This window comes from Diorhabda carinulata, chromosome X, assembly GCF_026250575.1.
Source record: "Diorhabda carinulata isolate Delta chromosome X, icDioCari1.1, whole genome shotgun sequence".
NCBI classification, from domain to species: Eukaryota; Metazoa; Arthropoda; class Insecta; order Coleoptera; family Chrysomelidae; genus Diorhabda; species Diorhabda carinulata.
In genome coordinates this window covers 25,975,739-25,995,354 of record NC_079472.1, presented here as the reverse complement: position 1 = coordinate 25,995,354, position 19,616 = coordinate 25,975,739, and the positions used below count along the sequence as shown (strand labels likewise).

Here is a 19,616-nt window from a genome sequence, read left to right as displayed (position 1 = left end):
TTTAATGGATGTAATCTGATGGAATTATGTGGGATGAAAATTTTCTGTTGTTTATTATAGAAGGCTGATTTATTTTACAATTTTATTTGTTTATGTCTACAGAGAGAATATTTATTTTTGTTTTTGAAAATTTTTATGTTCATTGTTCTTTAAAAGGCTGTATTATGTGTAGGTAATTGGTTTATTTTCTTGTTTTGATTTATTTTTACTTTGAGACTTTTGTTTGTATAGAATATGTTTTTAAATCCCAAAATTATAGTACTATATAATCGTAATGATATTATTTTACTCATTTATTTCTGGTTATTATTTATTTACTGATTACATTCTTCAATTTTTTTGTTAAAAAATTCTGTATCTTGTTAGTTATTATAAAACTGAAACTTTAATCATTTCTACTGATTTTACTTGTTTTAGTTGAAATATATCTAAACATTATTTTGTAAAAAACGTATCCCGGTTCTAGATAATTTTTATCGAGAATTCAGGGAACTGCGAAATCGGAACTGGATGAAAATGGATAACATAGAATACAGTGAATATTCGTTGTTGTAAATTTAAATTAACCCCGAAAATAGATTAGTTCTGCCTTCTACCATCGAGGGGAATCGTACCAAAAACGATCCTACGGACCAATCCGAATATCTCTATTTGATAATACTTTTTAATGAGGTAGCGACTTTAGTCTCGTAACAACTTTGAAAGCATCACTTCATAGTTCTACTTTCATATTTATTCTTGTGGATAATTCAAACTGGGAAGAAATGAAACACTTGAGTTTAATATGCTTCTTATTTTCTATATATATATTTTGATAGAACTTACAATTTAAATCTTTTCGATAAATTTCTGTTACAAGAATACACAATCGTTTATACATATACGTCATAAAATATATATAAAATATTTTATAAACTAAAAAACTTGTGCAAGTTTACTACTATCACAATTTGCGTTTTGGAACTTATATTTCCCAAAAAACGACTGATATATCTTCATTTAATTTGTGTGGTCGAGTTATATTGATTTATAATGTTACCAAAGATCAGAAAATACTGTACATCTGTATTTATACTTTGATTTTAAATATTTAGAACATTTTTATATAAAAAACCGTATGTGCCACAGTTTATCTGGACTATTATATATGAAATTGACACCTTTTGTAGCCTAAATCAATTATATTCTTGTTTCAGTGTTGAAGATAAACTATGTATACATAAAAAATATCTAATTAATTTTCCTTGTTTCTTTATTCTGTGTTTTAAATATAACATTACAACCATATTTTCAATTATTGGTATCATTTAATTAACTTTTCAATATAGGACATGTTTTTCTACTTATAGATGAATTATACAAAATCAGGATAAGATAATACTGAAAACTTTTGCACTTGTTCATTCATTATCTGAAAGTCATTGGTAATTTTTATGTAACATCTTAATTGGTACAAACAAATTTATATATCCAATAGTTTTTCTAGAAAATTTTTCCGCGGTAATTCTGCAACTGATTTTAAATAAAATACGTGGATGGTAAAATTACCGAAAGATTTACAAGTTAGTTGACTTTAGTTATGATACTAGTCAAAAATAGAGGAATATATCTTCAACGGCCAAAATAATGATTTCCTTTCATTATTATTATTAGGTTAACCCTTAACCCGATGTACTCAATCCCATGCTCTAAACTACTCATTATATTCTTGGAATTGCTTGTGACGATTAGACCCAGTTGACTTAGTATTTTAGTTTCTTAAACTTTTTATTTAGACATTCTTGGTTGGTTATCTCAATAAATCGTCTGCATTTTAAATCCCCTACTATTTTATTGTTTTCGCAACTGAAGTTGGATTATCATTTTTTTACACGTCGTTCCATATAGTATGAAAAAAATTGAACCAAAACAATGTCACCCACAAGTAGCCGCAGCTGTGTAGATCATTCCGAGATGATTTCACATGTGTGTGGCGAATACACATTGACAGAAAACGGAAAAACCTATATGGGTCGAAAAACATGTATTTCGCCTATTTTGGCATCCGTTTGTGAAAGAAATCCATTCTTAAACATCCAGTTCAGAATAAGTGCCTCAATATAGAGTCGGTCTCGTGTACGCAACCGCTCAAAACCTTCACAAATGAATTAGTGGTGGGGTAGTCAATATGGATAGCGTTCGTCTGGTAAATCATCATTCATCATCATTAACTGCAAAAAAAAATTGAGGCCGGTACTGAAGAAGGTATGGAGTGTAAATTGAATAAGATTGATAATTTGGTGATTAACATTATAGGGAAAGATAATTTAATTATGGAAAATCCTCCATTGAACGGAGCCTTAAACTTAAAATGTAATGGGAGATGCATACAAGTAACCTTCATTTAATACCTGGTAATAAATAGAGAGTTTTTTTTATCTAAAACATAAGTTAAACAGTTGACAGCATATGAAAAAATAAGGACGAAGAAGAAGAAGAAAGGAAAAAAGAAGTGATTCACGACCGTCAAGTTGAAATTTACGACATAAAAAGAAACAATAGAGTCAAATGGATAAATACTTATACAGATTCTAAAAGGAACTCTATAGTACATTGGGAGGAAATCATCATTATTTAGCAGTTTTTCTTAGTTTTGAGAAGATACAATAATATCGTTGGATGAAGTTCATATAATTTTATCCCAATCGGTAGTAGGTTTGAAGTAGATTTGATAACTTTCAATTGGAAACAACTGAACGATCTCATATAGTATTACACTGCCAAAATGATTTTTATAATACGCTCAGTTTTCATTTTTGTTTCTGTAAAGTTTATAAAGTCAAAAATACAGTTGACAAGACTAATCAATATACAAAGTATAGTAGGATGATGGTTTGTCTTCTAAGACTTGTCATAAACCACTTCGATCCGACTCCGGTCTGATATAGGCTTCCGAGTTCTTTCTGATTTCCAGCTCGAGCTCGTTACATTTGCTACTCTAGTCTATCTCTACATATCGATTCAATTAAAGTCGCGAAAGGTTCTGGGCGCAAAAAGTTCAAAAATTTCAGTAACTGCGATTCACTCACGATGGCAATATTATTACAGATTTCAACCGACAGGCCTCCTGCAGCAGTTAAACGAATAGACTTCACGATCGGATGCATGATTCGAGTCGTGTGAGAGTGGGATCGGGGAGGTGTGAGCTACGCTGTTCAAATTCTAGTATCATTTCCGAGATACTCGCCCTTCTGTATGATCGTAGCCAGATCGGAAGGATGCATGATAGGTGTGTCCTGGCCTTTACTGAGGCGGCCCGGTTTAGGTGTCCGTGTCCGGACTAGCCAACTACCGACAGTATAATGCAGGCAAAGCTTCTACACATGAACGTTCTGGTCCGACATTAAACTGTCCCTTATATTTATGGTAAATAGAAGTAAAACACAGGTGATATGTCCGATAATGGATATTATACAAGAAGAATAAGGAAAGTCCTTTGAAGCAGGCTTAAAAAAATATTCCAAAAAGGCTTAAGACGATTTTTCAATTTAGTTAACAATCACGAAATGGGGGTGGTAAAAAATTTAGTTGTTTTTTTGTACCAATAAGATGTTTTCTATTTCACATTTTATAATTTGGAGTTTAAACTAAAGAAATATGATGAACAATTTGAGAGAATATATATGAATTATATTTATTTGATAGTAGTAAATGGTTGGTTTTTATATAAAAATGTACCGTAATGAACCACTGAACATGTAAAATAATTAAAAATATAGATTGTAGCGAATCAGCCAGTTCATAGACATATACATTAGGGTATATACAATTTACAGAGTTTCTACATTTTAGTGATGTTATAATACTAATGTAGGTACAGTCTTAATAACGCAACATTTTCTTACCACTTTCAATCATTGTTTGTTTTCTTTACTTTGAGCATACATGAAAAGAGTATCTAATACTCCTCAATACGGTAACTTGTCCACAATAAGTTTACTTAACAATTAGTTTTATATATTAAACTTTATATGAAAACATGTATAATATATAATCTCTTTATAACCGTTTATAACATCTTATCACTTATAAGCTAATATAAAAATAAATTTTAGGAATAGATTATTATTTAATAAATAAATTTTAAGCGAAGAAGATGTACATTGTTTCCATGGTACTAAACTTATCAAAGAACCTCAATTATTATAGTTTGTTTTATACGTACAAATATTTGGGTTTAATATAAACAAATATTATTCGACATGCCTTTTAAGTACGCATTAATTAGGCAGATTCTTTTCCACTGTATTTTCTCAAAAATATCAATAGAAATTAAATAAATAAAAATGTTTAATTCTAAATTACGTTTGGTCAATTGTCATTTATTAAGACGATTTGACAGTTATTTTCAAAAAACATTAACTGATTTTGTTATACATGTACCAATGAATATCGCTTAAAAATTTAGACATGAGGCGGGAAAAATGTATGTTTCAAAATTACTGATTTTTTCATTTTCATTGTTCATTTAAAGAAAAAGAAGATTCTGGAGTTATATTTTTTTGTCATTGGTTTAAAATTAAGTAACTAGAAGAATGGAAGCACGAAGTATAGATGCAAGGGGTTGGAATGGTATTTGATATTTCACATTATTTATATACACTATGGAGGGTAGAGGTGAGAAGAACCATCTCGGTGTATCCAAAAGTGTCCAAAAGTGTGAAAGAAAAATGTCCGAGGTTTCAAAAATTTCCTTTTATTCAATTGCATGTTTCTACAAATATTTATTTTGGAGCTGTCAATAGCAAACGAGTACTCCTTAAAAAGTAGCGCACCCTACCGGCGAAATATCATTTTCCTAAATCGATGCATGCTTGAGAATGCGTAGAATCGAGCTGAAGCCTCAGAGGATAAAGAAATCGTTTTCATTCTGTCTTCCTTTGTCGGAACAGCTTTCACTTATAGAAACTGTCCATACTACTTATATGTCTAATGGTACGTACAAAATATAGTACAAAATAATAAATAAAATTCGTTTTGTGACTATATTATTACAATATTATTTAGTTGTTCTGTAGTTCTAATCCAAATCTACTGTTCTTATTCTATTTCTTATCGGCCACATCATATCGGTGATATTCTATATTATGCTTTGAAATATTCATTCAAATAATACGAATTAGATCAGTAAATTCACAAAGGCAGAATATTAGACGTTCCTTATGTCACCCACGTTTGGTCTTAATAACCACCCACCGTTTGTTCTCCATTTATAGAATATCGAACCCATCATATATTTATAAATATAATCTAAAATGCTTTGATATATTATTTGTATATATTTGGCAAGTGGGAAGAAAAAGATTAAACTATAAGATAGTATCATATACTTAAGAATTTGAAAATAACATGTAAAAAATCATATAATTTTATTCGACTCTTATTTGTTTCAAAGTCATTACTCAAAATTCATATCTTAAAATTGTGTTAATAGTAGTGTTCTTTTAATAACTCCACCCACACAGAGCGCTAGTTGCTGTGACAAGCTCTTCAAATCGTTTCGTTAATTTCACAAGATACCAGTAGTTCCATTTTCTATTAAAGAAATTAAAAGAACTACTACAGTTTGTTCCTATAAACAATAGAATACAAATGTACTCTTGACATGTTGGTGCTTCTACACCTATATTTGCTCGTCAGGTTTGTTTTTTCCAAGGCGTTGTATTGGTTGGAATGGTCCTATTAACTGGGATGGTCCTATTAATTTGAATCCAAGATTTAGATCTTATAACTATAGATCATTTTTTATGCATGTATGATGCGCACTAATTCGAAGTTTTCGAATTACTACAGCCGATATTCAACAAGGCAGAGGTTAGAAGCAGGCGCTCTTTTTGAAGACGCAGAAAATTTTTGAAGGCCAATGGATACATTTTTGATAATTTATTCAAAGAACAACAAATGTTTGTATATGATATTTTGTTTTACCTGAAATAAAATGAAAATTATATGAAAATATATGAATTGATTTACATTATTTATAGTTTGTTGTTTGGTCCATTCTTCTCCAACCACTCCGAATGTTGCCAAGAGGAAAACAAAACAATCAACATATGAATAATATCATGTGCTCAAAGAACACAAAATTTATTTGCTCTTCCTATTTGTTACGATCCCCTGAAGGCATTAGATATAATTGGTTCATGTAGAATGCAAGCTTCAACGGCGGACGCTATAGAAGTGACTTTATGAAAGCTTTGCTATAAGCATTTCAACGATGCTAGTAAAAGGTGATATTATAGTCAAAAGTTCCAGTTTTTAATAAAGTACGTGTGAATATTAAAATAATCATAAATCTATGTACCCATAAAAGGATAAGAGAGTAGAGAAAAGAAATAAAATCAGCATTCAATATGAATAAGTTATGAAAGAATTCGACTCTCAGCTATGAAGTACATATAGTAAAGGATTCTTTTGATTTTCTTTATATAAGAGCTGTAATCATTTAATAAATTTAATAAATCTATGTCGACAGATTTTCTGCTCAGTATTTCATGAAACTATAATTTTGAGTTAATATTTACCCAAATACCTCAACAAACTATCTCGTAAATTCTTTTACTATAACCTCGTTTTCTTAATTGAAATTATAACTTCAAACATTCGTTTTAAGTCGTTGATTGATAGAAGATATAAAAAAAACTCGGCGATAACAGTTAAATCCAGAGATGTATTCGTATGAATGTTTTGGTTTTCTTGTGTGAAACTATAAAGCTTCTCGCACACTGGTCACGTGTTTGTAGAAATAGTCCAATCCTGGGAAAACTTGGGATAAATTAGTTACATTTATTCTTCTTCTAAGGCGTAATCGTCTTCTTAAAAGAGGATTTTTTAACAAAAACAAAAAGTCTTGAGCTGCCACTATGTGTACGGTACTAAATTTTCGTACGTTTAGTTACCTAAATGTGGAATCACTCCCAGATAACCATGTACGGTTACCATATGTATTCGTATGTTTTTGCATAATAGGGCTTTTCATATGAACTTCAGAGGTCTTTTGTTGAATTTGGAAGAGGAATAATCTGATAAAGTGGTTCAAGGTTCTTTAGTATTTTTAGTATCACTTAGTGTACACACATGGAAATTTGAACTACTTATGTACAAAAACTATTTGACACTAACACATGGAAGCATAATAATCACAATTGCTTTAAACGTACCGTAAGAAAGCTTGTGCAGATGTTCGAATCATATTAAAATACAAGATATTCGATTAAGTACATTCTGTAACATGACAGAATTGACATAGTTGTTTCTATTCTATAAATATGCTAAATTGTATATGATTCAATAAAAACTGATTAAATCAAAATTGACGTTTTCCTCTAAGGAATAATTCTATAATTATGTAAAAATAATTAGTAATGAGCAAATAGTTGCATTATTTATATTGGTTTGAGTTAGTTATGAGCAATATTTGTTAACTAATTTCCACGAAGGTATTCGAAATTGATTGTATTAGAATAGATGATAGAAAGTAACAAACACCAAAAGCTTACAACATATACAAATTGATTATTCGAAATAATTCAAAATAATCCAAAAACCACTATGGACAGTGATTAAACAAAAACGGAATGAAATAACTTAACTTTAAGTATAAAAACAAATATTAGAAGAAAAATGAATAGACTATCTAACAGAGATGTTTAAAGAAGGTAATACTAAGAAAACCAAGTCTACTAAGCCTTGACGACCAAAAAAAATTTCCGGGACAGGATGGACTCCATAATGAACTACTTAAGTACCGTTGCCAATATCTCACATATGAACTCACAAATCTTACCCAAAAAATTCTACATTGTAAAATATCAGAGATGGCGAACTACTACAATTATACTCATATCTAAAAAGGAGATAAAGAAGATTCGGTTATCTACAGGGGAATAAATTTGCTAAATACAACATTGAAACTTGTTCCAAAAATTATCACTAACAAAATTGACTCGATCACAACACTAGAAGACGAACAGCAAGGATTCAGATCAGGAAGATTCTGTGTAGATACAGTATTCATCTTACGACAACTGAATTGAGAAATCCGTAGAATATAACAAACTTATGTTTCATTGCCTTCACAAAAGCATTTGATCTCATTAGTGGAATATGTTATTAATCTATTGTACAACAGAAGCCCACCTATCAATATTATCCATTCCATCAAAAACATATACTCAGAAAAGCAAGTTCAGGCTCGCATTAATGGTGAACAAACAAAACCCATACCAGTCAATAGCGGTATCAGAAAAGGAGACTCGATTAGCCTCAAGTTATTAAATATAATGGATAAAATCATAAAAAAGGGGCGGGTAGGCAAATGTTACTTAATGTGTGACAGAGAAAACAAAATCTTGTGCTATGCCGATGACTCGGAAGATTATTAAATATAATTAATCTCACAGGAAAATAGTATAATATGACTACCTCGACTGAAAGAACCATATGCATGAGAGTATTAAAAGAACCCATTAGATGCAAATTAGAGGTAGAAGGTCAAATACTACAAGAGAATGAGACACATGTACCTTGGAATTGACATAACCAGTTATGGGGACGTAAAAGTCGAGGTAAGAGGACAAGTAGCTAGAGCAAATAAGGTCGTGGGATGTTATCAGAACGTGTTCTAAAGCGAATATCGGGAAAAATACTATTAGACCGAGAATTAGACCGTATATAATATTAACGAATGGGTATCACAACGTAGAAAACAATGGAACCAACTTCCAAGTCTAATGAGAGACGATAAACTGGTAAAAATAGCAATAGATAAATCTCCTGTTGGAAGATGGAGTAGAGGTCGACCAGAAAGAGGTGGACTATTAATCTAGAACCAGGATGAGGAAAGAAATCAAAGAAGGCACAGGCGTAGACCTATTATGGAAGAAAAAAAATATTTAATTTATCCAGCACTGATTGTTTAAATACGACGACCACGTTACTTATAAATTATTAAGTTTTTCAAAGATATTAATCTGGACAGATGCAGTATTAAATAATAATTGGAAAGTTTGAGACTTTTCTGTCGACGATTATTCCCTGTTATAATTGTGGTCCTTTAATCGTCTCTAAGGGAAAATAATATTCTAATCTTTTGATAAAATATAGACTCTTCATCTTTATAAAAGACGTTTTTCATATCTGGACTTAAGCGGATTAATGATTCTATGTACACCACGAAAAATATTTAACAAAGAACTTTTTTTTTGTGAATGCTGTGTTCCAGTAAGTATTAGATTCTATATTGTAAAAGCTGATTTGTTAATTACGATCTTATAATAATTTGCTTATAAGAAATATTTAAATCTTGCACTGTCCTCATTGATATTTCACTTTAAGGATTCAATTTCAAGATTTTAATATTGTAGATCTAAATTAATTCAATTGCTGTTCATAAATCTTGATGCAGTAGGATAATTCTTTAATTAATACGCCGAAATCGGTAATTTGAAGTGATTTAAGCTAATTTCTAGGATACCTGTTTTTGTTAATCTTATTTGTAAAGAATTATGCATTCAGTTTACTAAATCAGTAGTATCTGTATTTTAAAATTACTTAGTACCCATTAATAATTAATAAATATATAATAAGATATATAAAGTTTCATTTATGTAAAAATTCAAACTCCTGCTGGGAAAAAACTTCGTCACCAATTCTTATCTTCAGGGTTACGTGAAACCAACAGAGAGAAAAATTTAATTCTTCATTCGCTTTCTTTTATTAGAATATATGATATAGAATAACATTTGGTTTCAAAGCTTTTTGGATGAAAGTTGTATATATTATTTGACATTTCTGTAGTTTTCTGTGATAAGTAGCTATGAAAATATTTTTGCACATTTATTTGCTAATGTATTTGGTTTTTAGATATCTCCATAGTTTGACGCTATTATTTGGCAGTTTTGTAATACGTCATTCGGTAATAATTAAATGCAATTACTATAATCGTTATAGATTAAATATTATTTTTGTTATTTCTGTAAAACTATGAACAAATTACTTTTTTTATGTATGACAATTATCTTTTATAGTTTCTCAGTATTGTGGTAGTAACAGGTTATAAGTGCATACTCGAATATAGGGTAATCTTAAAGTATTATTCGATTCTTGATTGAAAATTTGGGTAGAATTTATGTTTACTGAAAATCTATAATATTTAAGTACATGTATGTTATTGTTGTCCTTGAAATTTTGTTGTTTTTCCGTCAGTTTCGTAATTATATGTGTCGAATATCTATAATGGCAATATAATGGCAAAAATATTGGCGACAGAAATTTTGACGTCCACTTTTTTCCGTCAGATAGCTTTGTGAAAACCACACAAATAATATAGTCGGTGGAAATATTCTTCTCTACAACTAGGTTTAATCAATTTTTAGCAATTTATCCAAGATGTATGTGACCTGGTGTTGCAGTGCTGGAATACAAAGTGCTATTGACCAAATCAGATTGCTTCTTCGAAATTTTCTACTGTAATCTGATAAATCGTTTAAAGTATAGTACTAGATCAACTGTTTGACGAGGTTTCTGAATTTAAAGGTATCCCAGTCCCACTATAAATTGATGTTTGATGCTCAGTACATTAGAGAAGCTCAGATATGCATCTACTTAGACCAGTTACAAACTTTAATCGGCTTTTGCGATGAGAGATCGATCGGAGCAAAGAGAGTTCCCACTAAAATTTCAATATATCCTCTTCTATATTTGTTCTATAGTGAACAAATATCACATCATTTGAATAACAAAACTCTCTTCACAAAAATGTCACCTCAAATGTCATCTTGGAAACGTCCTTGATATAGCATAGAAGTCTTGGGACAGATTTTTGAAATTTTTTAGCTGTGTAAATTTACTTGCCATGTTTACCAATATTAAGTACATCGCTTCTTCATTCTGGCTCCGTTCCTCCCATTAAGACCTTGATAAGTTGCCACTCTTGCCAATTTCGTAATAATGGCAGCTTTCTGAATTTAATTTAACCGAGGAGGCATTAAATACACTTTTACTCAACTAAACTCAATTTAATTATTGAATTATCTCTCACTAACAATGACAGGGATATTGAGTAGTAACCCTGATTTATCTAGTGTATGCTTTTCCAGATAACAGAAGTGTACATCAAGTTGTTTCAAAAGGAAAAGAGGTTCTCAATATATCAACACTAATACCATATTCATTAAAACTCGAGATAATTTTTTTTAGATAACCTATCATATCAAACTCTACAACGGCCTTATTTGAACTATTTCAAAAACTTTCATCAACCTACTATTCGCTTCAAAAATCTTTCAGTAATTGAAGATAAACTTGTAATCACCCCCAATTTTCTTTTTGTATTGTAATTTATATAATAATGATATGTTTATGTTGACAATTGTATATATTTATAAATCTACTTCTTTAAAAATTGACCATAGAGAATGGAAACCACGGACTAAAACTGTTTATATTTTTATTTTACGGATAATAAAATTTGGATAAGTTGTCCTCATGAAATCATTAGATTTTGCCTTATTTCTGTTAAAATTTTTTATTTGTGACGTTGGGATCTATTGCAATGGGAAATAGCTTGGCCAGTTTAGTAACAATTTTTTTGCTTGTCAAATTTCTATCTATAAATACAGGTCAAATAATATCATAACTGATAATAACCACATATCCTTTTAAGGATATTAATTATAAGTCTTTAATATCCAGTGACTAATGATATAGTTTTGCTCTTTTATCTCAACTGTTCATTGTTACTGATTCATAAGAAAAAAGGAGTGCATTTATAGCTACTCCATTTCTGTTTATTCATCATTTTTTTGTAGAATTCTATTCTACAATTTGAATCGTCTTTGCATATAGCGCCGTTTCTTTTAGAGGTTTAAGAGGCCGGTGTTCTTTAAATGATTATGCATGAATATTGGGAGCAGAATTTTAGTGTTAGTCCAGTTTGTAATGCGTTAATAGTCTCACATATATGTTTTTTAATTTGATTTCATGAATCGTATTGTAAATTGAAAATATTATTTACTACTCCTATTATAAGCTACTGAGAAGGAATTAACTATTTGATGACGCCTTAAAATGACGGTTATGTATTGAAATTAATAAACATATAAAATGAAAACGTTTCCAGTAATTTGCAAGGTAGTTCACAAATTCAAACCTTCTGCACATGAATATTCTCTGTGATGAATATTAAGCTTTCTTACTCCTTACTGATTTTGTTAAACCTTAGGTGAACATTGTAGTTTGATTCAAACAAAGCAATAAATTTATCGCACTCAATCAGACAAATCCACAACCGGAATGTTTTTTCGCATTTTTTTTCCTATCATTTAACGATTGTTCAATATATGATTATCTGAAGTGGCCTCTAAATTTTGTTGGTATATGTTGTTGTTATTAGGCTCCGTACTCGACGTGTCATCTAAACCATTATTTAAATCCATTTCACCTCCATCGCTTTCCATATCTTGGACGAATCTGGAAGTAATTAAGATTTAATACACATTGCAACAAGCTCTTTTTATTTTGGGTAATAATAAAATAAATTTTTTATTGAAATCTGGGTTGGATTTATTGAAAAAATTATCATAAATAGAAATTAGATGAAAATCGAAACTTGACATCTATAAATGAGGGATCAGATATGTAAATCCAATACAAACATGACCTTGTTGGCCAAAAAGGATTTTCGCTTTTTTGTTCATTGTTTTGATTGAATTTTTCTTTCTAGTATATATGAGTGTAACCAAGCTCAATGGTTTGTCGATCGTAACATTAGATTACGTTTGAAGGTATCCAATTGCGGCAACAACATTGCGGATTGTAAGTCCAACACAACAGAAATAGTAGATAGAAAAATACAATGTCTTTATTACACACTGTTTGATAACTTGATATCAAATAGCGTGACAGTTTGTACCATTGTATAATTCTGTGATGATATAGTGGTAAGCACTGTATTCAATATTATGAACAAAGTAAAAAGGTAACATGAAATGTCTATAATTTCATGTTTTAGCTCATAAATAGATACTTCAATTTTCTGGTAGGCTTTCATTTGCACAAAATGTTCCACTTTTGCCATATTTTTTATTTTTAAAAAGATACAGAGCTAATATTTTGATAAATCTGGCGAGGAAGGTGAAACCGGATAACTTACAAACTCGCGTATCAGAAGTGAATTGTAGAAGCCTTTCAATATCCCCTGTTTTATCGTTTCGTCCAATACTTACACATTTTTACCCGGTTTTGAAAACATTTGTAAACAGTATATAATGTTACAAAGTATGGGTTATTTCTATTCATCAAGTTAATGAGTTTTCAAGATAATTCAAATATTATAAAAAAAGTATCAAATTTCCTCAAAAATAACTTCTAAACAACAAATCGACTAATAATAATCTTCCATTCATTTATCATAAATTGCTGTAATAATTTTTCTCAAGTTTCAGATATATTTTTAAATAATCCTCTTAATATAAAGAAAATACAAAAAGTAACTTACGTATAATGTTTCTCTTCTCCTCGCATGTCACAAATGACGTTAGTTAACGCCATTATATAATTTTTTGCTAACGTTAAAGTTTCTATTTTTGATAGTTTTCGTTCCATTTTAATGTGTGGAATGACTTCTCTGAGTTGCTGTAAATAATAATAAGATTTGAATCAGTGGTTTTTGTATAGTTTGTATAGTTCCGCAATCTTAGCACCTCATGTGCGAAATGTCGATTGGACAATTATATTAACTAAAAGGTCAGAAATTGCTCATAAAGGTCAGTTGGTTTTAGTTATTGGTCAGCGCTAGAAAATTTTAACGGCCGTTGAAAAATTTTAGCCTCTAATTCGCAAAAAAAAATAAATTCCACCTATGCGCTCTCGAGAAGAATTCGCTGATAATTAGTCAGCTTATATAAAATTTGGTCGGTTAAATTTTATATTGATAGTCTTATCATACTTGTGGTTTGCCAGCGGCTGCGAGACGGAGCGGGCGCGCAACGAAAGCGTCGCGAACACGCTGCAGTTGCGTCGCGAACACGCTGCAGTTGCGTCGCGAGGACGTAGCGGACGCGTCGCAGAAATGCAACGTTTTCGTCTCGTGTTTGTAGCGCAAAATACACTCGTTAACAAAATGGATATAAGTTGGTATGTACCAGGATTTAGATAATTACTTTTCAGAAAAATCGTTGCGCGCCGCTTTCAAGTCGCTCGCAATCCGCTAGGATGATAAGGCCCTAAGAAAATTAAATAAGTTGTCATTGTAGTGACGAGCATGCTTTGAACCGTTTTATGGAGAAAAAATTAGACATATAAATACTATTAAATATAAAGTAGTGGAAGAAACATTTAGTATATATTTTTTAAACTATGGGAATGTCAAAGTGCATGTATAGGATTTTGGGAATGATAGTTGACTAATTTATTTTACAATAATGTTATATAAATATACATATTTTAGATTAGAAATATTTTATTTACGTAAAAAATTACCATGAAAATTAATTTCTAAAATATATTTATCATAAAAGTTCTTCAACTCTAGCTTTCTATTTAAACTGTTGAACTCTAACTCTAACTCTTTTAATAATTCTCAAATAAAAGAGAGAAAATTAAAACAAAATGATGCAGAAGTTTCTCGTATAGTTCAAATATTATGATGAAAACGTTCATTCATATGACAATTGGCGAAATAGCGGAAAGAAAAGAAACAAGGAAACAAAAGCCAATTGTAGAAGAGACTTTGAAGGATGAAATAATAACTCAGCTTCCAAATAAAAAAATAGTCAAATATTGATCTGCAAATTGTCAGTATTCGAAAAGAATATTGAATTTTTGGCTAATAATAATACATTTGAGTATTTGTATTATTCTTTGAATGTAATCAATATAAACCATTTTTAAATATTAAACGAATGAGGTGCTAAAATTTCTTAAAGTCCTTGTGAAACTTTAACCCTAAATAAAAATTTTTCTAACGCTGACCAATTAATAAGATCAACAGACCTTTTATGACCAATTTCTGACCTTTCAGATGTAATTGGCAAATTGAAATTCCCTCCAGTGGGTGCAAAAATTGTGTAGCTTTAGTATAAAGCGGTGGAATGTTTCTTATTTCACAAGGAGATCAGTAAAATATTATATATATAATCGTCAACATTGCGAAATTATGTTGGCATTTATTTACGTTTGTTAATTACAAAAATAAAGGTCATTATAAGTGAGTGGAATTATTATTCATCCAGCTCATGGTGTAAAGCTGAAAATTATTAGGCCCCTATCGTTTTTTGTCATATAGGCAGATATTATGGTGGGTTCATACAGAAAAATATAAGAAAAGATAAGAGAAAATAGACATACGATAACATAAAATAAAAAAAGAGGGCGTTCACCCAATGAAATAACATAACCTTCACTAACCCTAAACCTAAAGTTTTGCACATACGAATGTATATTCCAAAATAATGTGTCACAAGTTATTTGTCAGCTGAGTTTGCAAGCTAGAGTAACTAATCCTGGTATAAATGAAAAATTGGTTTATGTCGTTTAGTTAGGCGTATATAACCATTTGTCCTACTACCCCTTTCATTCATAGAGTGAATTTTGATTCGCCTTTTTTGTTTGACTCCTACTAATCCTAGTCCAGGATTTGTATGGACATATAGCTACTAAAAATTGGTCTAATCCCTGAAAATACCTTCCCCTTAAGCCTACCCACGAAGTAAAATTCAGTAATGGGATTTGTATATACCCTTTCTTTTCCAAAAAAAATGCAAAGAAATGAGCTCATATTTATAAAGCATTTTTTGTTTTAAACTACGCACTAGTGTTGGCTTGAGATGTTGAAAAAAAATCTGTCGGCGTGATAACATAGAGACCATGCGAGGAATGGGTTTTCAGATAACATAAAATAGAATGATAAAAGTTGGTTATCTTCTTCTTATGTTATGATATCTTATTTTTATTCTGGTAAGAACAAAATTTGAATGTTTTAATTCTTTTAACAAACTCGAAGAGAATATAACAATTTTATTTGTATGGCTTATTACGAGAGCGATTGACGGAACAGATATTTTACAATGAAAAAGTTACTTCATTGTGAGAAAAGAAATTCATTTTTCATCATATCCTTTTAAATATACACATTCATTAGATGAAATCTCCTTTGTCAACTGTATCTTTGTTTCTGGGGTAAAACCCAAGTTCAATCTATTGTGGTATGTCGACGAGAAAATTCACTTGGAATACGTTGAAATATATCCAAAAATTGGTTTGAATTTTTAATAACACAGAGCTTCTGATTAGCATTAAGTAATATCAGCAGCAACATTGCAGATTGTAGCTTTTTCATATATAATCTTCATGCAAATCATTATATTATAGTTTGGTTAAACTATTTACATTATAAGCTATTTCATATAAGGACGCGGATTTCATGAAGCATTTCTGGAGTGTAATAGCATCATCCTTGTTCGTATTACCATTTTTAGAAGAACCATTTTCAATTCAATCTACGGAGCATTGTCAAGATAATATTTACTCAAGGAGAAAAAAGAGAAAAGTAGTCTGTTAAGTTAAGCTGATAAGATCATAGTAAGAAATCATGGATGCTCAAGGAAGAGTGCGCTACTTTCTAACTCCATAGGAAGCTCATGAAGAAAAAATAAAAATAAGCACATGAAGAGAAAATCAAAATATGTGCTATGAAGAATAGTTTCGTTTTCGATATACCGCACTTAAATATGGGAGAATATTTTTTTATTTCTAACTCTTTTATTTGAATGTTGTCTATTGGTTCTGATCCTAAGTAGATTTACGTTTATTAATTAAGAATATTAGCTTTATTATGAAAATTATTATCATTGTTGTGAAATATTACGTCATAACAGATATGAGATAACATTATGACTATTTTCCACATTTGATATTCTTCATTCCTTAATTATGGAAACTAATGTTTCGCTCAATCGGTTTATTTGAGCTATTTTGACTACCGTCGTTGTATTTCACACTGATGTGATTTATGTATATGAGGTTTTCACTTGTTTATATAAAATAAATCATTTAATTGCCTTTTTTTGAAAATATAATAAAAAACTTGGTGAATCTTAGGAAGCTACTTCATTGAATTTCCATTTTTATGTACAAATACAGGAGTAATTGAAAAATGAATACATAATAAGCGAAAATAATTTTTTGAACGACCTCGCTGCTTATTGACAAGACAGAATAATTCCAAATATGATGAATAAATAAATGTTATGGTATATTATTATTTACATAATATTTTAGTTGAGTAGCTGATTATATAATAATACACTCGAACGTATATTCAAACATACCAATTTCCATGTTCAAAACCTTCAGCGATAGAAATATAGTTACATGGCTGTTTAGAAATGAACACCTTAGTGACAACACTTTATTAATGCATTTTGGAGTTGATAAGTGAATGAAAGATGTTACTGTATCATATGCATTCAACTATCTCAATATTTTCACTGTAGCTTCCTCAACATAATCGACTTTTGTCCAGGTTCCCGTCTGCCAGTAGTGTGCTGTTTTAAACCAAGTGGTTTTTGGTTGTATTCCCCTGCTCCATTTTAAATATGGTCGTCTATTTTGTCTTTCCACACTTCTTGTACATCTCATTTCATGAATTAATTTCCTTGGTAAATGTCATTTATGCTCTATTAGGTGAAACCTGTTCACTTCAATAATATCTACATACGCTTTTCAGAAGGATAACACAATAGGTCAAAAATATTAAAGTATTCGCTAAGTGGGCGATACTTTATCGACCCCATAGTAATATCAAGCAAAGCAGTTATAATAGTGATACTGTTGTAGGGTCTATGTTGTTGGATGCAAACTGCAGAGATGGAAAGAAACATCTGGTATGAGACAATGAACAGAACACATTGATGGGTCTTCTGCCTCTTCCAATTAACTTCACCACACTTAAGCATGCGTAAAATTCGACTGGGAACTGAGACACAATGCTGAGTAGATGTACTAGACTGCTTCTAGCACAAGTATAGGGAAATCAATGAGTGCGAGAGAAACAGATAGCGATATCACTGAAAGCGAGAGAGAGCTATTTTTTTTTTTAAATAAAAATAATAGTTCAAAAGAGGAATGGAATCTCCGATCTCCGTGGTCAAAATCAACCACTTCGACTAATTGCGCTTTTAATATTTTATATCAACTAAATCGCGACATAGATATATAAGCGGCAAGGACATTATACGAGGGTCAAACTGATCATAGGCGTATAAAGAAAAAAATAGCTTCTTTTAATGTGAAATTAGGATAATTACTATTAATTTAGTTGATTGTTGGATGTTATTTTATCAGAATTTGTTTCGTTTATTTTTTAGAGAAAATTTATGATTTGTATATCATACAGGAAACATAGAGAGATTACAAAAGACGTCACTGTGACGTCACCCTCTCTCTTTCTCGCTCATAGACTTCGCTATCTGTCTGTCTCGAACTCATTGATTTCCTAATAATGATAGTCGTGGTGGCCTATTAGATCTACTATGCTGTAGGCATCATAGACGATTCGTAATGCCGTTGGAGGATATATCAGAATTAAACTGCAGATTACGTCATCGGCGAACGCCCAGAACTCACACGCGAGGTTTAAAGATTTGAACAAGCCTTATAAGTTCCCTAGGAGCGTTGATAGTTTTAACTGGGACACCAAGAGCACATATATAATTACTGAAAATTGATCACTTTTTTTGAAATTCCGTTTTTTGACACAACTGCTCTGTTTTAACGTGTTCAAAGAACTCCATTTTCTCAATTAAGTTTGAATGTATGAGTAAAACTATCTAATAAATGTACTGTTTCGTAATTTGTATTGATAATTTCGTGAGTGTCTTGAGATAGTTAGATCATGTTTACGCGGGATTCGATAATGTTGAAAAGCTGCCAAGATATAAAAAATTATATTATATCATTTTACTAAGAATGTGAAAAATCGATAATTTAATGTATCTATTATCTTTTAAAAGATGAAATTTCTACTTTGAGACATTTATTTTTCGATGATAGAAGACAAAACAGTATTTACAGCGTATATTGGAGTTGATCCCCGAAAGTAGTATTGTCGGCTTATTATTTGTATTTTTTAATATAAAAAATTCAAATCAGGGACAAACTTATACCATTTGCATGGTTTGAAATCGCTTAGACTAGGGATCAAGCTCACAGATTTTCCTATGCCTTCAGAGTGCCACGACATAAGCCTATTAGTGTAACAATTATCTACTCTAATTTGTTTCGTCATCAAAGTGTTTAAAATAGGACTTCAAATTTGTTCAATTATGAAAACTGTTCACTGAAGGCTTTATTGAGTTCAATGACTGAAGTATAGTTTAACAAAATATTTCAATGAAGTATAGTTTTCCAATTTCAAACTACGAAATGAATTTTTATGTTTTTATGTTGCGGTGTTCATCCAATACTCATATTTTTATTTTATTCTTACTAAGTGTACATAAAAAAATTTAAATAAGTAAATTTACATAATTATGAATACCGATTTTGTACAGAGAGTAAAATCACTTAACCTCTTG

The 19,616-nt window shown here is 30.5% G+C and overlaps 1 protein-coding gene across 5 annotated transcripts in view; it reads right to left on the bottom strand.

The window, feature by feature from the left end:
- Positions 1-778: 778 nt before the first annotated feature.
- Positions 779-19,616, bottom strand: part of LOC130901933 (class A basic helix-loop-helix protein 15-like) — a 163,192-nt gene continuing 144,354 nt past the window's right edge. For all 5 annotated transcript variants that reach the window (XM_057813636.1, XM_057813635.1, XM_057813637.1 and 2 more), the window contains 2 exons: positions 13,538-13,674; positions 779-12,510 (listed from right to left, as the gene is read on the bottom strand). In XM_057813636.1, coding sequence (XP_057669619.1) covers positions 12,363-12,510; positions 13,538-13,674 — 285 coding nt within the window. In that variant the 3' untranslated portion in view covers positions 779-12,362. The remainder of the gene's footprint in view (positions 12,511-13,537; positions 13,675-19,616) is intronic.